The 26,231-nt window shown below is 45.9% G+C and overlaps 1 protein-coding gene and 1 long non-coding RNA gene across 2 annotated transcripts in view; one reads left to right on the forward strand and one right to left on the reverse strand.

Moving 5' to 3' along the window:
- The window catches only part of B3GAT2 (beta-1,3-glucuronyltransferase 2), a 46,360-nt gene extending 44,403 nt beyond the window's left edge, over window positions 1–1,957 (reverse strand). The window contains exon 1 of the mRNA XM_053286766.1: window positions 517–1,957. Within this exon, the coding sequence (XP_053142741.1) occupies window positions 517–1,071 (555 nt within the window). The 5' untranslated portion in view covers window positions 1,072–1,957. The remainder of the gene's footprint in view (window positions 1–516) is intronic.
- The window catches only part of LOC128340914 (uncharacterized), a 28,246-nt gene extending 3,302 nt beyond the window's left edge, over window positions 1–24,944 (forward strand). The window contains exon 2 of the long non-coding RNA XR_008314086.1: window positions 24,478–24,944. This is a non-coding gene — a long non-coding RNA (uncharacterized LOC128340914). The remainder of the gene's footprint in view (window positions 1–24,477) is intronic.
- The last annotated feature ends 1,287 nt before the right edge of the window (window positions 24,945–26,231 follow it).

Consider the following 26,231-nt stretch of genomic DNA (forward strand, 5'->3'; position numbering starts at 1 on the left):
GGGCGACAAGGGAGAGGGATCTTGAAGGGTAGGAAGCAGTGGACGCGAGCAGGGTACGGGTACCTAAGCTGGAGGGGGGCTGCAAAGGCAGAGGGGAGATGAGGGCAGAAAGAAGCCTTTGGTCTGCGAGAAGCGCGCGTCGTCGAACTAGATGGGAGGGGAATTACTTGCAGTTTGTCCGGACTTGGTTCTGGGCGCTCCTGATGGGCATGCAGTGCCGAAACAGGGGCGAGGGGGCGGGAATTGGCGGGAGCGAAACAAGATGAGAACGTGGCACGGATGCAGCGAAGCACCACCGCGACACAGGAGTATTTAAGACCGAGGCACGCTTCAGTTTGCTACACGGACTGAACAACCCGGCGCTGAGACTTGGGAGTAAACGTGCCGGCCTTTTCAAGGAGTCCACGGCTTTAAGCTAATGCGGATGCTGCTCAGGACGCGGCGACGCTCCATGCAACGGAGCGCCAAAGTGCCCTGGCAAAGTTGCCGTTGCCCGCCCGCGCCCCCGCCAACTACCTCTTGGAAGAGCTCCAGACTGTAAGTGTTGTCGTCGTCGGCGAAAAACAGCACGCCAGGCTGCGGGGGGGATAAGTACTGGTGGCGCTGGCGGATCCAGGCGAGGCCGGCGTTGCGTTGCTCCGTGGCCCTGGGCAAGCCGGGCCGCTTGTACCTGCGCGGCGTGAGCACGTGCAAGTGAGTGCAGGGCGGGCCGCCGCCGGCCCCTCGGTTGAGTCCAGCCACGAAGCGGCTGACCAGGTCGGTGCGCACAGCCGCGTCCTCCACCAGGATCCAGTGCAAGCGCGCCACCTGCCGGAAAGTGTTGGCCAGCCGCGTGAGCTCGGCTTTCTGCACCGGCCGGCTGTAGGTCGGCGTGATGGCATAGATAATGGGCAGCTGGTGCTGCTGCTCGGCCTCTGGCCGCCGGGGCGCCCCCTCGTGCTGCTGGGGCCGCCGAGCGAGAACGGACGCCGGAGAGGGTGCCCGGTTGTTGCCGTCCGTGTCCAGCATGATGATCACCAGCAGGACCCAAGGCAGCAGCACCAAGAAGCGGCTCAGGAGCAGCGACTTCATGCTGGGGGCCCCGTTGCCGAAGCCGCGCCCGCCCCCAGCTTCGCCGGCCGGGGCGCCGCTGCTGCAGCCCTCGCAGCAGCGGCAGTGGCAGCGGGGTCTGCTGCGGCTGCTGCTACCGCCGCCGGCGCCGCCTCCGCCGCGGAGATTCAGCTTGCGCTCTCCTCGCCATGGCGCGGGCGGCAGGGCGCAAGGAGGGACGCCCGGCTTCCTAGTGCTGGGGTAGTCGGCGCAGCGCAGCCGGAGCGGCACCAGGCGAGGAGGGGAAGGGATCGTCTGCCTTGGCGCCCACACGCCTGGAGAGGTTGGTGCCGAAGGAGGGAGATCGGCTGGCTGCCTCGGGGGCCAAGGCGGGGAGGAGGCCACAATCTTTGAGCCTTGCGCCTGAGCAGAGCGGGGAGGCCACCGACCCCCCGAGGGTGGGGGAAGAGCGCCGGTGACTGGAGAGGGGCGGCCGGCTGACGGGCCGATGCCGGAGAGGAGCCGTAGACAGTGCAAGCAGGAGCCCTCCCCACACTCCCAACTCTCAGTTCTCTCTTCTCCGGACCAAGGAGCACAGCAGGGGCTGGGTTGTTGCGATCAGCTCAGAGGCCCCTTCCAAAAAAGAAAAAGAATGATGCCGGACTGCCCAGTGCTGCTGCTGCTGCTTTCCTCCTTTCTTCCTTCTCTTCCACCATCGCCTCTCTTTTATCCCTCTTCGCCCCTGAAGCGGAGGGGCGGGGGTCCCTGAACTCTTCCAGGTCCTCCTCCCGAGTCCTGTGTTGGAGAGGGACGGCTTGGTAGCTGCTCGAGTGTCTTGGGGGGCGCGATCGGGCGGCCGGGCTTTGGGGAGGGGTAGAAGGCGCTAGCAGGGGGAGGCTGCTTCTTCGTGGCGGGCTGCTTCCCTGGGCGCTTGTGGTGGTGTGTGCGTGTTGGGGAGGAGAGGGAGGGATCCCCTCAGGGCTGGTGCGGCGCAGGGGTGGGGGGTGGGGAGCTGATGCCTCCCTCTCCCTCGCTGGTCCTCTCTCTTTTTGGAGTCGCTGTACAGAGAGGCTTTGCTCGCGCTGCTCTTGTTGGGTCTTTCTTTACACTGCAGGGTCTCTTTGGAGAATAGGTAGGCAGGGAAGAGACTCACGTGCTTAAAACTCCCGAGACCCGGAGGGGTGGGGGAGAAAGACGAGGAGGAGGAGGGGAAGGCGTTGGGGTGCGGAGATTAGTCGCTCCGTGAAAAAAAGAAAATGCCATTATTTATGATCAGCCTGCCAGCCAGAGAGATTTCAGCGCTTGGGCATTGTGCTGCAAGAACGGGGCTGAACAGAGCAAACGCCCCAGCGAAAAGGCGAATGGGCTGAGGATTTCTCACTGTACTTAGTCCGGGCGCCCTCCAAGAGCCAGCCCGGTTAAACCAGAAAGATGGCAAGCCTGTCTTGGGTTGGTGCGTAGGTGAGATGCGGGCAGTGCCTCTGATGGTGCCAGCATCAGAATCGACAGAGCAGCCTGTTCAGCCCTATTGTTCAGCGACTATGGAAGACCCAGCCTTGCACTGATGGCTCCGGGGGAAGACAACATAAGGAATCACCATACCCCTGTCACAATCTGCCTCTGATTGGTACTGGCTTCCTGAAACATCCCTCATGCACCTGGGCGACAACATGCCAAGCCCTATAACTACAGTAGAATAATACCAGGCTCTGCAAAAAGCGCTGCAAGTCACACTGTTCCACTGCTGTTGGAATGACTGGCTGGCCAGGGTGATACTGATCGAAACAAACTGCTGAGTTGTGCTCACAGCAGAGCCAAGTTCCAAATTTTAGAAGCAAGTATGTAAGTGAAAGTTTCATTTCCTTAAGTGCAGACTCAGACTTCTGCCCCTCAGCCAACACATGCACACACTTCTGTGTTATATACAGAGCTGGGACTTGGTGCATCTCCATTACAAGTAGATGCTGGAGCTCCCACACTTCTCCATAGGGAAGATTAGTGAGTTCCCACTTTGGTTGTTACAGGAGGATGGAACAACCAAAAGTCAGATGGACACATGGCTCAGGATTCTTGTCCCTATATTTCAGTGCAACATGCAAAGTCATACCTGGAAATGTGTGGCAAAAGCTAATCCAACTTAGAGGATCTTAAATTATAAATAAATCGCATCATTGCCAGACACTGGAAAAACAGAAATGAAATTGCTCTGGACATAGTTTTCAAATGCAATGTGATCCTAAGTATGTTTATTCAAAATAAGCCCTACTGGAGCCTTCAGTAAACTTCAGTTGAAGTTACAGTGCAGACTACAATCTCAAGCACACTTACTAGAGTAAGTGCCATTAATTTTTGTCCTGAGGAAATATGTTTAGGATTGCTTTGTTAGGCTGCAATCCAATGCACACTGACTTGGGAGTAAGTCCCTTTGAATCCAAGTAAGTAAACAGACAGGATAAAGGTACATACAATGCTTTCCTTTATGGAATAGTGGAATAGGTTGTTTTGCATTTTGAAATAGGACAAAGGTGATTATTTCACTGCAAAACAGAAATATATAATATTAAAAACAGGACAACCCAAGAAAATTCTGTTGCTTAGTTCATTCTTTTCCACTGTGATTGCTAACTGAAATGCTCGATCTCTTTAAATCCTTGTTTTCAAGAACAGAAGGATGCATGCTTACCTGGGAGAAAGCTCCATGTTGCACAGCGGGACTTGCTTCTGAGTAAACATGCATGGGATTGTGCTGATATTAAGCAGAGCAAAAAATTCTCTAACAGATAGACAAATGTTGTTTGCATTGTGTTGGTTTTTACAAAGTAATGACTCTGTTGTCAAAGGCTATGATCCTGCACAGAGGTTGCTTAGATCCCATATAAGTCCACTGGATAGATATTAGCTGCCCAACTGTGTAGCACTGCAACCAAAGGCAATAGATCTTTTGCAACCAGCCCCCATATGGACAAAACCATCCATTTCCTACAAGTCACCTATCTAGGGCACATATGTCTACTTGCTATCCAGAGGGGACATATTAACCTCTGAAGGCTCAGATGCAGAAAAGACCTTAGGATGATGTAATGCAAACCAAAATCTGTGTGAAACCAGAGTGACAAATGGCCATGCGCTGAACATCTAAATGAGGAAACAGCTGTGCAATGGAGAGATAATTAGAGTTAGTGTGTTTGGTAGAGAAATTGAAGGCTTGTTATGTGATTAATGAAATAAAAGGAGGGATGCAGCAAATATAGATAGTTTAATACATTCAAATCGGAGCATCTCAGACATGAAATTACAGTGGCCCATTTTGTGCCAATGCAGTTTATCTAAAGACCAATAACCAAAATAGAATCTTTCTCAGTGGTTGAACATTGTTACTCTCATTTACTGTACAATGAATTTTTTAACCAATAGTACTTGCCTGTATAATTTAGCATATGAATTAAAGATGCAATCAATAAAGCTCAGAGCCCCTTGCCCATTACAAAGGCAGGGTCACAGAGGTGAATTAATTCAAGGCCTGCAACCTCCAATATACCATATTACCATAATACATGCAAAGGCCAGAATGGGCAAGAGAAAAACCAAAAGTGCCAACCAAAGCTGAGCAATAATGAATGAACCAAAAGCATGTGTGATATTTAGGGTAGTCATCTTTTCAGCTGCTCCTGCTCCTGTGCTTTTTGCAGCAGCCTGACATGCAGAAATGGTGAAGATTTTGCTGGCACAGAGATAAAGGGAGAAGCAAAACTTACCTGCTTCCTTTCTGCATGTCAGGCTGCTGCTAAAAGCACAGGAGCAGGGCTGCTGAGAGATACAACTTGGCAACTCTAGTGATATTCAGCATTAACTCCACACAAATGCCTTTTCAGACCCTTCTGAAATCCTTGGGCATGTATGTGAGGTTTTGGTCTGGGAAAGAGTTGTCTGAATCCAGGGCTTCCACCTGGGTTGGGGGGGGATCTCCAGCTGTTGCCCGGCTACCACTCCCATCATCCACCGTGACTGACAATAATGGGAGCACCATCGGCGGGGGGTGGGTGGGTAAAGTTGGGAACCCCTGTTTTAGACAACTCTTTCCCCAGACAAAAACCCTACATATATGCACAGAGGTGCACCTAGGTAATTTTGGAGCCTGGACCTAAAAGCCTTTGGAGCCCCCCCACCCGGCCCCACTGCAAGTTAAGCATCATCCCCTTCCACACACACACTGTGACACAGTATTTTTTACACATGGTTTTTGAGGGCACAAACAGTGACTGAACTCACAAGAATGTAAGAATAGAAAACAGGTATATTTATGCAAATATGCATTAGCAGAAACATTTCAACATGGAACTTAGCATATTCTTACCCCACATATTCTTTCCCCACTCCCCGCTCTGTCTCTAAAGCAGAGGTCACGCTTGGCTGGTCCGCACAGGTCACAGTCACGTTTGGCCACCTGGTGACCACATCACCTGGGACAGACTAAAGAGGATTTAGGGGCCCTCAGGGCTGGGGAGGCCCTGGACCTCCACCCCAGAGTTCAGGGGTAAGAGCCCCTCTGTTTATGGACAGGGACTTCAGCATTTCTCTCTGTGTGATAAGATAGATAGATTACACAAACTGATCGCATTCTGACTTCAGCTTGTGTAATCTCTTTATCGATCATATTCATATACCACGTGATATGTGTATCCCTAGGTGGTGTACATAATTTAAAATACAAGTCTAAAACAGGATGAAACAATTAAAAAAACCAAAACATTCAGTTTGAAATTAATTAATTAAAAGCCTGAGAAAACAGGTGTCGTAAGGGTCATTTTAAAAGCAATCAGTGATGGAGAAGCTCTTGTTTTGACAAGGAGTGCATTTCAGAGCCCCAGGACAGCCACAGAGAAGGTCTGGTCCCAAGCAGCCACCAAACAAGCCAGTGGCAACCATAGCCAGACTTCCCCAGGTAATCTTAATAGGTGGGTGAGTTCTTGACAAAGGAGGCACTTGCTTAAGTACCCTGAACCCAGGCCATTAAGGGCCTTATAGGTAATAACCAGCACTGTATTTTGCTCAGAAACATGTTGGTAAACAGTGCAGTTCTTTAAAAACCAGTGTTATGTGCTCTCTTCAGGTTATCCCAGAGACCAGTCTGGCTGCCACATTCACACCAATTGTAGTTTCTAGACTCCATGCAAAGGCAGCCCCACATAGAGTGTATTACAGTAGTCAAGCCTGGAGGTTAGAGTATATGTACCACTTTTAAGGTCAGTTACCTCCAGAAATTGGCATAGCTGACATATCGGGCAAAGTTGATAAATGGCGCCCATGGCCACTGCCTCAACCTAAAAAACCAGAGAGAGTTTTGGGTTCTGAAGCATGCCCAAGCTACATACTTGCTCTTTCTGGGGGAGTGTAACCCCATTCATAACAGGCAGATCTCAACAATCTCTTGAGTCTTGACCCCCAATAATCAGTACTTCTATCTTATTTGGATTTAACTTTAGTTTGTTATCCCTCATCCAGCCCATTAGCACCTCCAGGCAGGCATTTAAGAAAGTTATTTCTTGACGAAGTTGATATGGAGAAATAGATTTGGGTGTCATCAGCATATTGATAACACCCTACTGATTATCTCTCCCAGCAGTTTCATGTAGATGTTAAAAGGTATTGGAGTCAATATGGAGCCTTGTGGAACTCCATACATTAATTCATGAGCAACAGTCTCCAAGCAACACCATCTGGAATTTACCAGAGAGATAGGAACAGAACTACTGTAAAACAATGCCACCCAATCTCCACTCCCTCAGACAACCCAGAAGAATACCATGGTCAATAGTGTCAAAAGCCGCTGAGATATCCAAAAGGATCCAGTTGCAGACATCTGAAAAGATTTAGCCGTTTGGTGGTCTAAAATTAGTCTTCTACCTGTATGACTGATTTATGGTACCCAGTATTCAGTATCAACTCCTCTGGCTACTTGATTTCTTGTAACTATTTTCAATGTCTTATACAGTCGTGTTCTACATTATTTTTATGGGTTAGCATGTCCAGATGTTTTGCAAGATGAACTGAAACAAATTTAAATAAATACACTCTTGAAGTACGTGCTTGGTTTATGTAACGTGCTGTTGTAGTTTTCATGTACCCCAATGCCATTTCCCTGCATTTCCCTGTTGTTACAGTTAGTGTGCGGTAATTGTCACATGGGGCAATTGCCTTTCATGGAATATGTTATGTTATGAAACACCTGCTCCATTTACCTTACAGGGCTACATGTCAATGACCACTTGCTGCAGGATTGATTGATTGATTGATTAACTTCTAAAGTTAGAGTTTAAAAGTGGCAATTATGTGCTTTTAGTGCTTTGTGATTCCAAAGGCTGAAAATGTACAAGCAGTGTACACGTTTGTGTGTGCACATGTGTGTATGTGCATGGTTTTGATGCATTTACCCCAAGGTAGTTGTGCAGTCAGTGGGACCACTGTGGAACAAATACATTGTGGATTGCAACCAATGCATGACCCCCCACATACTTTAAAATAACATGAGCCATATGTAACAGGCAGTCTGCTCCTGGGCAGCACTACTCTGAGGTAGCAGTTCACTGGGTCACATTCCATGGGGTGGCTGCATTCTCTACAAAGGGAGCACTCAGGGTAATGGCACTGAAATAGATTTTAAAATATATATATATTAGTTATGTTAGAAGCTATGCACCACATCCTTATATGGGCACATGTATAGCTGCTGGGAGTGACCTAATGGCACAGTGGGGAAGTAACTTGCCTAGGGAGCAAGAGGTTGCTGTCTGAATCCCCGGTGGTGTGTTTCCCAGACTATGGGAAGCACCTATATCAGGCAGCAGCGATATAGGAAGATGCTGAAAGGCATCATCTCATACTGCATGGGAGGAGGCAATGGTAAACCCCTCCTGTATTCTACCAAACCGCAGGGCTCTCTGGTCACCAGGAGTCGACACCACAACTTTAGCTTTATAGCTGCTGGGAACAATGATGCACTTGTATTTATTCACATATATTCTTGCTTTTACTCTGTTTGGTACTTTATCTTTTAAAAATGGTTAGCCACACTGAAGGTCAAACTGCATGTAACATTAAGCATGTGTTTGGAGCTGGTATGCCATGGAGGGACCAATCTGAAATGAGTATGGTGAGAGGGTGAGACTTTTTAAAACATCTTTGCCCCTGCCATGGTCTCAGTCCAGGTCAGCCTCTCGTTAGTGTATTTGTCCAGACCTTGGGAGGGGTCTATGTTTCAGTCAATAAGAAAACGTGAGATTGTGAAAGCTTGAAAGAAAAATAACTTGGTGAAACTTCACAAAAAAGTTACCAAGGTGCAATTATTTATCCAATTCTTTTTAATTATTAGAGTTGCAGGACATGTCAAAGGTGAGGAAGGGGAGTGTATAATTTATGGACCTCACTGCAGTGAGATTCTATTACTGTATTGTTTTAAAAAATGATGAAGTTCACAAAAGATAGGACTATCAGCAGCTAAAATATTCTACCACTTCACACTCTTCACATTTGTTACAGCTGCCAAGGCAATCAAACGTCTTAGCTTCCACCTCATTGGGGTCCTGCTGGAAATACCATCATGGAGGAAACAGACTATAGGTCTGATCTGCTAAAGGTGTTCTTAAGAGAAAAGAAGGGCCTGACTGCGTTGACTCAACTTTTATATCGCACGCATCTTGAAAACCTTGGTATTACCAATATTATACAGGGGTTAGGCTTTACCGTCAGAAGGTTTTTCTCAAAGGAAATGTTTGGGTTTTTTTCTATTAGACTTCTGCTTCCTGAACCATCAGGATGCATCAATGTCAAATGTACTAGTTTACTCTGCCATTATGGCAGAAATGGCCTTCAGCCATCTTGGAAATTCCCCAAACCTGAAGATGCTCTTTGCAGAGCCAAACTGCTCTCTGCATGTTAGATTAGCCAGCAGGGTATCCAATTTACTGTTTGTCCCTACAACACTCGGAAGATGTAGCGTGGGAAGGCAATCGTGTTCTCATGGCCACATGACCTTCCTACACTTCTGGGGTCCTGTGGGAGTTCTGTTTCCATTCCACGCCCTTAAACCTCTCATTCAAGCTGAGCAGTCATCCACAATTTTACTCCATCAACACTACGAGGCTTCCAGGTTATTCTGCCCCTTAGAAAAGAAAAGGAAAATGAGAAAAACCAAGTAATTAAAGCTCTCTCCTCAACAGAAAAAGAAATGGACATTAGAACAATTCAGAGAGGCTATTAAAGGGGTAAATCGGGGGCTTTTCAGCACAAGGGAAGCAGCTGAAGCTGCCAAGCAGATATGTTCCCTGTTAAAGGCACAGGCACCCTGAGAAGTCTGCCCACACTAAACAAGACAGTGGTGCTGATTTTAGGAACAGAAACAGAAGCAGCCTCAGGGAAACACAGAACAAGAATTTGTTGGAGATGTCACGTAACACTTTATACAAAGTGAGTGAAGAGTAGAGTAAATGTCTCACCTGGAAGTATCCCTTGCCTGTGGCAACCATAACTATTACCCACAATTTGCACTAGAGATAAGCAACTGGCAGCCTGAGGGTCTCCCCCCCCCCAAATTTCAAGGATTCCCTTCTTAGGGAGCTTGCATGGTTTCTTCTGTGCAACCTCAAGCACTGTCAAAGAGCTCTTTAACCTCTTCCTTGTTGCGATGAGCCACAGATGATGGACCAGGGCTCTTCCTCTTATTTACCATCTTTAGGCACAGACCAGAGTTCTGTATCCCTCCTCCCCTTTCTCCACCCCAATGTGAAGCTATGAGCAGAGGCTCTGAGCAGTAGTGGCACAAAATATTTGGCCTCCCACCCGTGCCACACCAGCTACAACCCCATCTTACCAGCTCCACCCCCTGCACTGGTGCCTGCTGTCACTATCCCTCTTTCCTCCTATCTCCCCTTGTCCCCCTGCCCCCCCACACTCTGCTTGCCTGCCTACCACCACTGTTCCTGTATCAAAGTCTGTCATTGACCCCTATTGGGGAAATTGCTACAGATGGGATATGCGGAGGGGCTTGTTATAGGGCCTGATTGCAAAGAGTTTGGATGCAAAGACTTCGGGCGATTTCTCAAGGATGTGGCTTGCCACAGTTTGTGCATCTCCTCTGCCTCCAAAAAAGTGAGGGAAGGGTGCAGAGGATAGCAGGCTTGGGGTGGGGGGTGGGTTGACAAAAGTAGTTTAACTAATCCATATTTCATTGTTAACCCACTTTTCCAGGTTTGTTTCCTCCATTTCCTGTTCTGGGAGTTCCTGGTGGTGGGTGGGCACTCAGAGTATGCAGTGGGAGGAGGTAGGTAAGGGATAAGAGGAGGGAAGAAGTACAGCTGGCTCCTGCCCAGGAGACGGGGCTACTGAAGTAAGCAGAGCATGCTCCAGAAGGGAGATTAGCGGCGGTAGTGGAGAGGAAGAGGGTTGGTAGCACCTGAGGCTGCTGCCTCAGTTTGCCTCATGAGAGAACTGCCTCTGGCTCTGAGAGAAGCAGCTGAAGTGAATAAAGAAAGGATTTTGCCATCTCTTTGTTGCTGAGCACACTGGAGTGGAGGGGGGTTAATGTCTCCTTTGTCTGTAACGCCTCCTTTGTCTGTATCACAGCGTGACAGTTAAGAGTGAGATAATCACCCTGTTCATACATATGAACAATGTACGGTCTATACATATATACATGTTTTTTGTATGAATGACTGTACACACATCCAGTTGGAAAGTGAACATGTACACTGTGTACAGACTGTGCATCTGTTGAACATAATATGTGAATAAAGCTAGTGAGGGGAGCCAATGTTGCTTCTGGCTCTTCAGCTTTTACTGAGCTGAAAATATGACCTATGCTATCTGTCGAGCAAAGTTAAAGGTTGCTGAGCAAACCTGCACATGCTGAACTGGTGTACAAGAACAGGACGCATGTGGATTTCCACCATGCCAAAAAACCACTACTTAGAAAGAACACAGTTATTGGATTGGATCAAATACTTTTTCACTTTCCTCACGTTTCTGAGGATTAGGATTCCCACCTTCTCCTCCACCTCCAGCCTGATATTGTCTATCTGAAATTACAGTTATAGATAACAGCACTGGAGAGAAGCTATTAAAATTGATTGTTCTGTGGGAGAAAACTATTTCACTCCTTCAGGAAACAGAAGCCGTTGGAGAAACATATAAATGTGCCATTATTTTCACTGGTGGATAAAACAGCAAGGAAAACCTGTGTCTGTTTCAGGTGGGTATGGCTGAATATATTAAATTATTGACTTGGAAATTGTTTGAGGGTTATGTTATTATCTTCAGTAGCCTACTAAAAAATAGGAAGACAAACCTAGTTCAGGGCCAATTCACACAAACATATAAAAATATGCTTTCAGCTCAAGAGAAGACATTTTCCATCACAGCAAGTTGAATATGCATATGTTAACTAGGCCCCACAGATGGCTTAGCCCATCCAGACCACATGCTGATTCATGGACTTCCAAACACAGAAGGGTCCCTAGTCCTGACATGTTGAATGAGTCCAAAAGTGGCATAACACATTTTCTCTAATCCACAGTGATAGGAAAACTAAATTATGTTGAAAACTGAGCAGTCAATCAATTTAAAAAGCTTTTGATCAACTATAAAGATGCCCTGATTATTTGGGCAACAGATTCGCCCCCCCCCAGCAAATATTTGCTGACATACTGTGCTAGGAGCTGGCGCACCCGTGGCAATGGTGTTGAGCACCGGGGCAGTTCTGCTCTGGCAGAAAGTTATGCAAATCCAGTTGCATGACACCCATTACTTCCAATGGGCACCCCAGAGCAGAGTTTAGACCATTGTGGAACTGTCCTGATGCACAACACTGTCGATGGTGTTTACACTAACACAGCTGGGCAAGCAGTGCTCCTACAGCCCACGATGCCGTGTGCTGCACGCTTTCAGCACAAGACATAAAAACTGCAGGGAAGCAAGAAGCACCTTCAACCACACACAGAAAGGAATGTGTCTTCTAAGTCCAGTCATAGAACTGGAGGAATCCCTGTAGGCCATCTAGCCCACCCCCCTGCTCAGTGTAGGAAACCCAGAGCTCAAACATCCCCGACAGGTGGCTAGGGATGTGCAAACAGGTTCGATGTCAAACTGGTTCGGTTTGACTGTTTGGGGTTGAACCGAACCACCCCCTGTTTAGTCTGACCCTGTACCGAACCCCAACCCCCCACCCACAGGCCAGTTTGGGGGCTTTGCTAGCTTAAAAAAAAATTAATTCCCCCCCAACTTACCCCCTCCGTGGGAGTTGTCTGAGGCAGCGTGTGTGTGTGTGTGTGTGTGTGTGTGTGTGTGTGTGTGTGTGTGTGTCCGTGGAGGCTCCCCCTTCCCCTGCCAGCCTCCCTTAGTCAAGAAATCAGCTGTTCGGCCATTCTTCGGACGGTTTTCGCCCTCCCCCCCCGGCACAGTGGCCATTTTGGAGGCATCCACACCTGCACAATGGGCCTCTGCGTGGCCTGCCAGGCCATGCAGAGGCCCATGGTTCAGGCGCGGCAGCCTCCAAAATGGCCACTGCATGAGGGGGAAAGGCCAAAAACAAGGCCAAAAACAGCCAATTTTTAAAAACTAAGAGAGGCTGGCAGGGCGGGGGGGACCTCAACAGACCCCACCACCGCCTCGGACAATGCCCTCAGAGGGGGTAAGTTTGTGGGGGGGGGATCTATTTTTTTAAGCTTGCAAATCTTCCCGGACCGAACTGGGGGGGAGGGGTGTTCGAGGGGCTGCCAGACCAAACTGGCTCAGTCCAGTTCAGATTCTAACCGGACTGGACCAACCAGTTCCATGTACACCCCTATAGATGGCTGTCCAGCTTCTGCCTGAAGACCTCTAGTGAGGGAGAGCTCACCATCCCCAAAATAATTCCATTGTCATGCTGCTCTTGCCATTAAGAAGTTTCTCCTACCATTCAGCTGAGATCTTCCCTCTTGTAACTTAAGCCCACTAGATCTAGTCCTGTCCTTGGGAGTATTAGAGAACACTCCTTGCTTTCTTCTGTGTAGCAGCCCTTCAGGTACTTAGTTAATCAGGTGGCAACCCCATTGGAAAAAAACATGATGACTTTTTAATAAATTTGCTGTGTGAAATATGTATTTTAATCACAGAGAGACAGATAGGGATGTGCACAAGCCATTTGTGCAGCCGCCAGTGGGGCGGGAAGTAGTTCCCTTTAAAAGCAGCTAAGGAGCTCCTTACCTGCTCGCCCCTCCCCCCCTTTTCCAGTAGTGGCACCTGCTCTCCTGAAGGCAGTGCGTGGCTGTGGCGCTGTTCCCTGTGGCCTCCATGTGGCATCAGCTCACAGAGGCTGCAGGGAACTGGGGCTACAGGGAACTGGGTAAGCAGCAGGGCGGGGGGCAGCAGGTAAGGAGCTCATTACCTACTTTTTAAGAGAACTGTGCCCCATCAATCCGGTTTGGATGCCGGCACCCAAGCTAGTTCGGCACTTCCCAGAAGAGGTGCCGAACGGGCTCACGCACATTCCTGCAGACAGACAGAGGAGGCATTTTTAAAGCTGCAAATTTAACTCCATAGAAGTATTTTCTGGATTCTGGAAGGATGCAGTTAATTTAAAAACAACAACCCAAAACCCACAGTGGATTACATTTGGTGCAGCCGGTCACGCATCTAAGAGGGATGCAGGTTCGCTGGTTCCATACCACTTACTGGCTTGTGTGGCCTAACAACAGCAGGGAAGGCTTTGTGCAGGCAACACTGTGCCTCACCACTACAGTGCCCTACTCCCATTACCCCCATGGCAGTAGGGTGCTGCATAGCATCGCTTGCATGGAGTCTCTCCCACCATTGTTAGGAGCATGCACAGACTGATAAGTGGCACAGAACCAGCAAGCCCGCACCCCTCTTGGATGTGTGCATCTGGTTGTGCCAAATGCAGGGGTGTAGCTAGGGGAGAGGGGGCCTGTGTTCAACCCTCTCTCTGGCGGCCCCTTGGAGTGAGGGATATAATGAAGAAGATAGGGAGGGGTGGAGTTGGGGGGCCCTCAGGAGCTGGGGGTCTGGGTTCTTTCAGCCCATCCACTCAATTACAGCTATACCCCTGGCCGAATGTAAGTCAGTATAAATGTATTGTTGATTACCGTTACAGAAATATAATGGGCCAGATGCTTGAAAGCATCTGAAGAAGTCAGAAGCTGAAACATCTTGCCTATTATATTTCTGTTTTGGTAATCAATAATAAATTGTGTGTATATGCACACATCCCATGTATGCACAGGCTCGCAGCAAATTTCCAGTCAAGAAATTGAGCTTAGCATAAGTTAAAGCATTGACTGCATGCTTGATACCTACCTATTTGGCAGCAGCTATATGGAATGGCCCCCAGGTCTGCAATTTCCATTTGGTTTCAGTCCTCGTTTCTCTTCTGCCCTTTTCTCCCTGCCCCCAGCTTGGTCTCCTCACCTTCCCATTTGCTGGTCTCTCGAGTTCCCTTCCTACAGCTTCATTTAGTGCAGCAGCTCCAAACACCCCAGAGCATCTAGATTTTACATTCTACACACATGATCCCATCCTAAATGGTGTTGCATTGTGCCCTGGAATGTCTAACGATGACAGATCCTCTTGCTCGGTGCTACTGAACTCTGAGAAAGGCCCCCCACCCCTGTGGCCTCAGGATCAAGACCCTCTTCCCCATCCCATTTTATTGGCTGTAAGGCAGCTTGTTAAGCATACATAACAAGCCAGTGCCCTCTTTGCTGAAGGAGACTGACCCTCTGAGAGGCTGCCATGAACTTCCTGCTGCTCAGGGAAACAGGAGCAAAACAACAGCTTTCCTGCTTCCTAACACTTGCTTTATTTTTCTTCTCTAGCCTCCATTCTATCATTACTTAAAATGGACTTTCATTCAGCAATATAATGAACAATGTAAAATGCACAGACAAAGTTTGCCCTGTAAATTCATAAAAAATAATTACTACAGCAGATGGGCCAGTACAGCACTGTGGTTAGTTGGTGTTTAGTATTCTTTTGTGGCAGTTTTCTCACTTTCTGTAAGCAGCCCACAGTGAGCTAACTGCTGTTGCTGTTGCTGTCACACTTCTTAACATTCACCATGTGGACCCCAAGCAAATCATCTCTTGGAATCGTATCATCTCCTAGTGACTCACATGTGACTTTGCCATTGTCCTGAAAGGAAAGTCTAACATTCAGGCCATTTAGCATTCATGATCGACACTCCCCAGCTCAGAATATCCGTATAAGGTTAAGCGGCAGCAAAATCCATCACAAAATCCAATCATCTCAACTGGAGAGACATATTTTGGAGGGGGCAATATAAAGTTGTGAGGTGATGAGTATTCCGTGAAAAGGGTTAAACACTCTTCAGTTGCCATCACCATTACAGACATGTAGTTGCAGATGGCAATCTTTGAGCAGAACTGTATGTTTTCTGTTGAATCCATATGACAATGCTAATTGAAAGCAAACATGCAGGTTGGAGTCACATTAATTTGGTGGGTGGTGGGAAACAGAGTCAGAACCTTGTCCAAGATGTCTCACAATTGAAAAATATCCCATCCAGTCTAGGATTGTCTTCTCCAACTGGCAGTAGCCTTCAATAATCTCAGGCAGAGACCTTTCTCAATGCTGCAATCTTTGTGTGAACTAGATTGAGCCGGAGACCTTCTGCATGAAAAGCCAAGTGCTATAATGCCTGTACCCACCAAATGTCTTAATGCCCACACTGGAGTAACTGCCATGGTTTATTCCAGTCCACGTTTGAGCGTGTCAAACATTTGTCTCACAGTATCTCTACGGCATTTAAACCCCAAGTGCAAAATCTGAAAGACAAACTCCTAAGAGAACAGAACTTTGTTAAAAAATGATCAGATACTTCAGGAAGACTTGGCTTCATGGGATCACAGCATGAAAAAACAAAACAAAACCTGAAGGTAATGATATCATTCAGATGAGATGGTTCAAAGATTTATATTTATTTATCCATAATTCTATGCCTAATATGTGACACATGAGAAATCTAGCATTGTTAACTGTTTCACTTTTTCACAGGTAGTCTTTGTGTGGAATTATAAGCCATCTAACACCAGTCACCATGACTACTATGTCCCCAGGCAACTATAATAATGACTACATATTTCTACAACCTATGAACACTACATCTAAAAATCAGTTGCATTTCTAGCAGAATATCCCAAGGCTAAAGTTTTCTTATACGTATTGTTTTACGAGGGTGCTCCTAGAACCATTGTGGTATACAAAGCATGACATTTTGTATTCAGATGTCCTGAGTAAATTGAAGTGCCAGTTCGTTGCTTGAATTATTCACATTGTGGGCAATCTCAATTCTCAAATGTGCAAAAGCAGGGAGAAGTTGCCACCCTTTTCAAGGTGGTTGATGTTGGGGAATACTGACATGAAGGAACTGACATTCCAGGTGAAGTGAGCATGGTTACTGTGATGCATGAGACAGAAAAACAGGTTGCTTACCTGTAACTAATGATCCTTGAGTGATCTGGTGGTATTCACACAACTGAGCAATGTACATGCGCAGCAGCCACCATCAGTAGGACTTTCAAAGCTCTGTGTGACTCTCTCCATCTCGCGCTCGTGCGCTTCTGCTAGGAGAGGTGGTTAGAGCATTGTTGGATTCAGTTCCTGGACAACTGCCACAGTCTAAGCAATCATCCTATATGGAACTATAAAAGGTAAATGAGAGACTATTAAAATATTGGATACATTTTTAGTGAAGAGCCACCCCTCCCCTAAAGAGTGAACCGGAAGTAAACCTTGTCCTGACTGACTGGCTGGGGAACTCCAGGGCTCAGCCAATCAGCACACTAGATGGGTGGGACCTAGAGAAAGGAGAGTTTCTTTGTTAGAAGAAGCAGGCTAGGAGTGATAGTAGGACATGTGGCCCTGGAGTATGGCTGCAGAAGGATAACTGCAGTTCTTGGAAAATAGCACTGCAGGGGCTTGAATTCTCATCCAGGATTTGGTGAGTTCAAGACAAAGGAAGCCAGGGCTTTGGCTTCGGGAAGTTTAGTCTAGGGAAAGTTTTTTTAGTCAGATTTTGCATTAGACATTCTGTTTCTTTTGTGTGCACTTTGTATATCCCTGATACTGGTCTATTATTGTTTATCTGCAATGTAATTAGGCTAAGAAACACTAACCTACACCTATCCAGCCAGGGCGTTGCAAAAGACTTTGTATGTTTTAATTGTGCTTTTGTATTTTCCTATATACCTTTTCCTTGCGACTGGGTAACCACGATTTTTAAAGAGTGCTGCCCCAACTTCACCTGGGATGCTTTTTAAAGTATTCTTGTAACTTATTGAGTATTTTTACCTGTAACTAAAAGCTGAGAAAGCCACAGACGGAAGCAGTCTGCAGCATTTGAATACACTTGTTTTTCTTTTTGTTCTTTTCTTTTACAAGCCTCTTCAAGTGGATTTTTAACTCAGAAGAATGGGGAGCTGAAAGGGGGCTTTCATTTCTCTGGTGCAAAAACATCTCAGGGGCTGAGCAGCAGCTAGTAGTTTTCTCACCATGCGTAGGCTTGCATGTGGAAGGGTTTTTTTTGTACTTTTCCAGTAGCAAAAGAGAGTTTTCCCTGGGGTTTCCACCCAAGCCCAGAGGGTGTGTGTGTGTGTGTGTGTGTGTGTGTGTGTGTGTGTGTGTGTGTGAAGCTCTGTCAATAAATGGGTGGTGGTGGTGGCAGCCTTTAGAACCTTCCAAAAATAAAGAAGAGTAGCCTTTGCCAGAAAGCTCTGCAGGGATGAGTCAGCATTTACTTCCCTCAAGTGAGCTTGCTCTGAGACAAACACTATAATACACTACAACATTATTAACCATCTTTTGTTCCACCTGTAATGAGGAGGATGGGTGGGTTGTGTGAATACCCCCAGATCACTCAAGGATTACTAGTTACAGGTAAGTAACCTGTTTGTTCTTGATGTGATCCTGGTTGTATTCACACAACTGGGCAATTAGCAAGCTTCCCGTATAGGTGCAGGGTACAGGATTTAGATTATCTCTACATCTCCCATCATTGCATAATCTGCTTCAGTACGCCTCTGCCCAAATAAGCATCTGTTGTAGATCTCAGGTCTAAGGCATAGTGCTTGATGAAGTGATGATCAGAAGACCAAGTCGCTGCTCTTCAAATATCTTCTATAGACACTCCTGATAGACTGGCTGCTGAACAGCCCACCGCACGTGTAGAATGTGTTTTAAAGTCCGCCGGTGGCTGTGTTCCCTGACACTTGTATGTTTCTGTTATGGCTGAAACTATCCATCGGGGCAGTCTCTGTTGGGTTATTTTTTCTCCTTTCTTATCCTACATGTACAAGATGTATAGGCTATTGTCTTTGCCTTTGTACTGTGTACTTTGTATTGCCTTTGTACTTTCTAAGAAGAAGGCCAGTGCTTGCCTCAAATCTTAGGTGTGTAGTTTATGTACTATACATGAGTTACTGCAGCAGATGCCAGTAGGAAGGAATTAGTGTTAGTGTAGGTCTCAAATCTTTTCCATTTTGCAGCATACACTTTCCTTATCAATGGTTTCTTTTCATTGAACAGAATTATCCTAATAATTCTGTACTTGCAGGATCCCCATGATCCTCCATGCCATTAGTTTTAGTCTTGTCATGCCTGGAAGTAGAATCTTGCTTCCATCCATGGACAGAAGATCTACATGCAGTGGCAACATTTGCATTTTCCCCTTGGAAAGCTGTAGAAGTGTTGGGTACCATATTTGTCTCTGCCATTTTGGCGTGATTAGGATGTATGGGTGTGCATGAACCAAAAATTGCAGTTTGTCTTGAATTCAAATTGAATTCGAGCTGAACCGTCTGCTACCAAGCTGGTTCAATCGAACCGACCAGCTGGACTGGTCCATTTGACTGAACCAGTTTGGCAGATCGGCAGCTAATAATTGTAAAGGGGAATCCAGTGGGGGAGGGGAAAGAGATAGTTAAATGGTCTTCTTACCCACTAAGTGCGCTGCTGGAACCTCCACTGCAACCGTTCACTCCCCCAGTGAAGCCCATAGCCCAAGCGTGAGCAATTCTCCCTCCTTCACAAAGCTGCCCACATGGCAGCAGCTCAGTTCCAGCCTCTGCGCATTCTAGTAGGCGTTCCAGCAAACTAATTGCATCCTGTTATGGGTGTGCACGAATGGTTTGGTGCATGAATGGAGGCTGGAACCAAGCTGCTGTCATGGAGGATCATGTGCACTTGGCTGCGCCGGGGTGGGGGGGTGGGGAGCGGCAGCATGGTTGGCAAGTAAGAAGACCATTTATCTACTTCTCTCATTGCCCCCCTGCCACCCATTTGGTGCCAAAACAGAACTCTAGATGGCACTGAACCGGAACTCTAGATGGTGCCCCTAGTTCGGTCTGCAATCAAGCCACCGAACCGGCCCACTTCAAGGCGAACCAGTTTGGCACCGAACTGTTCGTGCGTACTCCTATCAGGATGCAATTTGTTTGGTGGTACATTTTCCTGTTCACGACTGGTGATGAGGGGAATTGGAGGATATATGTATTTGAACGCCTCGTTCCATGTTATCATAAACACATCCTCTAGGGATCTCTTCCTACACCTGCCCATGTGCAGTACTGTTTGCATTTTTTGTTCTCTGGCAATGTGAATAAGTCTATCTCTGGAGTACCCTATGTGTCGAATATTTCCTGAAAGTATTTGGGATGGATACTCCATTAGTATGTGTTGGATTGGGCTGTATCTCTGCTGATGAAATCAGCCTCTATGCTCTCCGTCCACTTAAAATGCAATGCAATGGGGTGAACATTGTGGTCTTTGCACAAGTTCTAAAACTGTATTGTGGGATTGCACATGACAATGTGCCCCCTTGGTGGTTTACATAAACTATCGTGGTGGTGGTGGTGTCCATCACCACCTGGACAGCTTTCCACTGTGCCAGAGGACTGAATGCCTTGAGAGCCAGGAAGGAAGCTAGAAGTTCTAATATGTTGAGATGCAGTCATTGTTGACTTTTTGTTCATTTGTCACTCACCTTGGTGGGTCTGGCAATGTGCTCCCCAGCCCCTTTGTGAGGAATCTGAGGTCACAATCATGTCCAAAAATCTGGGCTAAATTGGCATGCCTGTGGTCAAATTCAAGTTGTCTTTCTACCTCAGAAGGGAGTGATTCACCTTTTCCGGGATAGACAAGGTCTGTGATTGATCTGTTGTCAGAAAATGGAATGTCCTTAAAAACCAAAGCTTTCACATTCTTAATGTTGCATTTGAGATAGCTGCTGTGAAGGAGGCTATCCCGCCTAGTAAAATCTGGATCTGCTTCGCAGTTTGATGGGAACACTGGAGTGCCAAGTCCACATGCAGCTTTATCTTGGAGACTCTCTCTGCCAGTAGGAAAGCTCTCTGTCGATTCACATATAGAACTGAACCTATGAAAAGTATGGTTTTTGTGGGTTGCATTTTGGAATTTTTAGAGTTGATCCTTATGCCCAAGTTGTCCTGTAGTGTTAGGATTTCTTATAAGTCTTGTTGTAGCTGAATGTGCCATCAGCAATCAACCATCTAGTATTGGAAAGAGGTTCATGCCCTGTCCTCACAAGTAGGCAACTATGACAGCCATACATTTGGTGAATATCCATGATGCAGTAGAAATGCCAAAAGGCAGTACCTTGTACTGGCATACACAGTTCCCCACAGTGAACCTCAGATATTGTCTGTGATCTGGACATATATGGAAATACGTGTCTTTCAAGTCTATGGCCGCAAACCACTGGTCTCCTATCAAAAATGGCAGTATGGCTTGTATTGATATAATTTGGATGAAGTTATTTGGATGAGGTCTTTCAAAGCTCTTAGGTCCAGGACTGACCGGATACCTCCATCCTTTTTTTATATCTGAAAGTATCTGGAATAGAATCTCCCTATCCGTTGATGTGGGAGAACTATTTCTATCGCCTCCTTCTCTAAGAGTGTCGCTATTTCCTCTAATACGTTTGGAGTTGGTCGGGTATATTTGATACACTGAAAGATCGGTCTTCTGTGGAATTCTACTCCATAGCTGTTCTTGACAATTGAAAGTAACCACTTATTTGATGTTATCTGTTCCCAGATTAGGAACATAGGAAACTGCCATATACTGAGTCAGACCATTGGTCTATCTAGCTCAGTTTTGTCTTCACAGACTGACAGTGGCTTCTCCAAGGTTGCAGGCAGGAGTCCCTCTCAGCCCTATCTTGGAGATGCCAGGGAGGGAACTTGAAACCTTCTGCTCTTCCCAGAATGGCTCCACCCCCTGAGGGGAATATCTTACAGTACTCACAAATCAAGTATCCCATTCATATGCAACCAGGGCAGACCCTGCTTAGCTAAGGGGACAAGTTATGCTTGCTACTACAAGGAAGGCAAGGATGGGAAGAGAGCTGGTTTTGTGGTAGCAAGCATGACTTGTCCCCTTAAGCTAAGCAGGATCCACCCTGGTTGCATACGAAAGGGAGACTAGAAGTGTGAGCACTGTAAGATATTCCCCTTAGGGGATGGAGCCACTCTGGGAAGAGCATCTAGGCTCCAAGTTCCTTCCCTGGCATCTCCAAGATAGGGCTGAGAGAGATTCCTGCCTGCAACCTTGGAGAAGCCGCTGCCAGTCTGTGTAGACAATACTGAGCGAGATGGACCAATGGTCTGATTCAGTATATGGCAGCTTCCTATGTTCCTTCCTATGTTCCTAAGACCAGCTCTCCTCTCCATTGAATAATGCTTTGTTAAAAGTGGAATCTGGGATACGGGTACTTGTTGGCGATGAGTTGAGATATCAAAGACTTTGTTTAGTGTTGTTGCCTTGTTTCCGAAAGGATATATTTTGCTTCATTTTAGGCACATATGGCCTTCCCTGGTTTCTTCCTGATTTTCTATACTCTCTTTTATCTTGACTTTTATACTCTTGTCTGTATCTCCCGTAGGGTTGGTTTGAAGAGTAGGGTTGTTTATTTTTTTGCTGAATAACTTTGATGAGTTGTGAGAACTGCAAAGGTTTTTGCTGTCAGTTTTGACTTTTTCAATTTCTTGAACGTCTCATCAGTTTCCTTACTAAATAGGCCCTCTCTCTCAAATGGAAGATCTTCTATTTTTTCTCAAGTCATATATTGCAATGCAGAGGAGTGGAGCCAAGCATGTCTATGCAATGCTATTGCTCCTGCCAGATTTTTGGACTCGTAGTCCATCAAATGTCTAACTGTGCTGATTTGTTGTCTCGTAATGTCTGCTGATCTGAGTTGTAATTCTTTGATCTTACTCGCAAGGTTTTCTGGATCTCTTTTTGCAGTCTCCTGAAGTTGCTCCCACAGAGCATGCTGATAGCTAGACATGGATGCCATATAATTGGCTATACACACATATAGAGTAGAAGTGGAGTGGACTCTACACCCTATTCTGTCTAATTTCCACCCCACTCTGACAATAGGGGCTGCATGCTTTCTGTTGGACCTAGAGAAAGAGGCACAGTCTACTACTAGAGAATTTAGATTAGGATGTTTTAACAGGTAAGGCAATTCTCTTCCTGTTCTTTGTACATATTCTCCAACCTCCTTGAAGTTGGTGTAGTGCTAGACAGTTTCTACCATGCTTGTTTAGAAGCTTGCAACAATACAGGAAGCATATGTAGAGCTGCAGGCTGTGAGGCCTTTGTTGTCTGTAGGAAATTAAATATTGGAACCTGCACATCTTTCTTAACTTGATTCAGTTCCGAACCTAGTTTATTTGCCATATCAATTATAAGGGAGTGGAAGATCCTGCTGTCTTCCTTAGGGGAATCTGACAATTTCTTTAGAACTTCATCATCTGGAGAAGATTCTGAAGGAACTTCTGTAGTTGCAGATTCTCCCTCTGAGTCTAGAGGAATCACTTCTTCATCCTATGATTCTGTGCTCCTATTATCTAGCTATTCTTCCTCTGGTTCCCCAAGAAGGTAATGTACTGGGGAAGTTAAAACTGACGTGACTGTAGTTGTCATCTGCGTTTATGTTGCCATTACTCATTCAGTTTCACCCACTGGGGCTGACCTCCCTAAATCTGCTGTCTCCTGTGTGGGGGGGGGGTGCTTGGTCTTGATTGAGGTTGTGGAACTGGATCAGTGGCCATACAATAAGTAATGGTATGAATCACTGTATGAGGTGGTATTCATTTGACCTTTAGTAGGCAGCGGAATAAAAGACCAACATCATCAGGTTGCTCTTCAGTATATTTCACAAGACGCAAATGTGGTTCATACCTTTTGTTGTGAGGATAATAGTCATGAGAATAGGCATGAGCTGGAGAATATTGTATACAGGTTCTTATAAGAAATTTCCTGATGACTTCTAGGCTGAAAGTTATTCTTATTACCACAGTATATCTGCCAAGGGGTATGCTTAGTGGGACTACGTTGGTAGCAATGTACTCTCCACTGCTCTTGCTTCCAGTCATATGCCTTTCCACAGCCATCTCCTAAAAGGGATATGTGTGGGACAGGGGATATTGAAGGAGTTTTGGGGATCTCAAGCATATCTTCCTCATACTCCAGTCCCCTACAAATGTCAGTGAAGAGAGCTGTGCATACTCCCTTCTCTATGTTGAAAGAAGGGCTAACAAAGTGTACTGCTGTGGTCTCTTTCCAAATATTGGAAAGTCTTTGCTGATTGCTAGAGTCTCTAATGTCAGTAGTCCTGACTGAGAGGACAATGAAGTTGATTTTGTAGTTATTAGGATCAATGTGGGAATTATCAAAGTTGTGGTTGAGGTTGATGCCAATGGCAAGGCTGCGGTTGATGTCAATGTAGAACTCAAAGTTGTAGGAGGATCTTTCTGACTCTTTTGCACTTGGTGGGTCAATGTTGATGTAGATATTGAGTTTGATGCTGATGTAGTTCATTTTGATGTAGACTTTCTTGATGACAAAGTCATACATTGATGTTTCTTTTTCTTTGGCTTAACTGAGTTGTCCTCACCATGAGTTCTCTTTTTCAACTTTTTCTTCACATCCTCCAATGGTTCTTTTGGTGTGAACAGGAGCAATTCCGATATTGAAGTACTCATTGTCAAGACTGATTGTGCAGTCACCATTAGTGCCTCCGCAGTTGGACTGCGTGAAGATAGCAAATGTGGGGCAGGTATCAAAGCTAATGTGGTCATCGAGGTTGAAGGGCACAATGCTAGGTTATACAAACCATCCTTTAGTTGCAAATTCTGATTTTTGCGGGTTTGTTCTGAAAATGAAAGGCAGATTTTGCACACTCTTGTCTTGTTCCTCACTGAGACACAAAAGACAGAACTCTAATCAGTCTGAGGCAATTTAGCCTTACATTTCCCACAATGCTTAAAAATTTTCTTGACAGTCATGCAAGAATGAAATTGGCTCTGGTATCAGAGCAAGCAGTGAAGTAAAATGTTTTCTTTCACTTTTACACAGGTCCTTGACCAAAAAACCCTTCAAGAACCAGAGCCTTTTCCTCTCCATGCTGCTGTGGCGGTGGTTGGAAAGGAACTGAATCCAACGATGCTCCAAACATCTCACCTAATGGAAGTGCACCAGAATGGGATGGAGCGAGAGCATCATGAGGAGCTTTGAAAGTCCTACCGATGGCAGCTGCTGTGCATGCACTTTGCCCAGTTGTGTGAATACAACCAGGATCATGTCAAGGATCAATATTTACATTACACTACATGTCATCACTGAAGGAATTCTGAGAATTGTAGTGATGGGATACTGGAAAATCTCTCAAAGATTCCTAGCCATTCCTTACAGAACTACGATTCCCAAAGTTCCCTAGGAAGAAGGATGACTAGTTTACATTTCTTTTATAGATATGTTCTAATTTAATCTCCTCTTCTGTAAAGTGTGAGACAAATAAAATGATGCTCCATCCTTAATTATTTAAGGGAGAAAATTAATGCAAGCTACATACCACGTGATATTTTCATAAATACCATGCTGCCTTGAATTCACATTTTGTTTATAAGAATGTGGCCAAGCTAGGCAAATTTTTCTAAATTACTATATGCACATCTTTATCAAGCCATGTCCATGGCAAATTTTGCATAATTGGTCTGTGCTGTTTTCTGCTTCCTCTTCAAGCCATTTGGTTACTAATAAGCTTGCTATTCATACTGGTGGAAGTTTTGTTTTATAATCAGAGTTGGATAGCACCTTGTAGGCCACTGATTCAGCCTCCTGCTTAATTCAGGAAACACAGAGTTAGAGCATCCCCAAGAAATGGCTGTCCAGCAAGAGGAGTCTACCACTCCCTAAGGAATTGACTCTGTTGTCAAACTGCTCTTATTGTTTAGACATGTCTGCTAACATTCAACCAAAATCCACCCTCTGGCCATTTAAGCCCTATAGAACTAGTCTTTTCATCTGGGGCAGCAAAGAACAAGTCTTTGTCCTCTTCTTTGTAACAGCCTTTTGGGTATTTGAAAAGTGTTAACATGTTCTCTTCTCCAGGCTAAACACGCCCAGTTCCTTCAACGCTTCCTCACGGAGCTTGTTTTCAGACTTCCTGTCCATCTTCATTGCCTTCCTTTGAGCCTGTTCTAATTTGTCCACATCCTTTTTTAAGGGTGGCACCCAGGACTGGACACAAAATTTGTTGGAGATGGACTTCCAGTGCATCGACCTTTTGCACCAACTATTTTAATGATCACTAGGGGCACTGGGAGTAGAGATAGTGAGTAAGGGTCTCCCTGACTGTTCTGCCTGTCCCTAATCTATGACCCTTGGTCTGACTTTTCCGCACTTCCTGTGCTGAGTCACAATCCTTCCTTTCCTCCTAGAAAGCAGATTGAAACATCTCTCTCTTACCTATCCATTATGTAGCCCTTTAGATTAGGTTTAGGTCTTTCCTATCCAGGTATATTTAACCAATAAATTTTTAGTTCTACAGGATCTCCATGTGTTTTCTCTAAATAGCTGCAACAACTAAACCATCCTCTGCTACCTACTCTGTAACTGAAGTGTGTGCTCATTCCTTAGTGCTCTGCTATTTTTACCTATTGAGGGTAAAAAAATTAACAACCTCTAACAAAATTCCAGATGAGGTCTGACTAGTACAGAATAAAATGGAACTATTACTTCTCTTTACTTGGAAACCAAGGTTCTATTAACACAGTTTAAACCCACATTGGCCTGTTTTGCAGCTTCATCAAGCTGCTGAGTCATATTCA

Source organism: Hemicordylus capensis, chromosome 1, assembly GCF_027244095.1.
Source record: "Hemicordylus capensis ecotype Gifberg chromosome 1, rHemCap1.1.pri, whole genome shotgun sequence".
Classification (NCBI taxonomy): Eukaryota; Metazoa; Chordata; class Lepidosauria; order Squamata; family Cordylidae; genus Hemicordylus; species Hemicordylus capensis.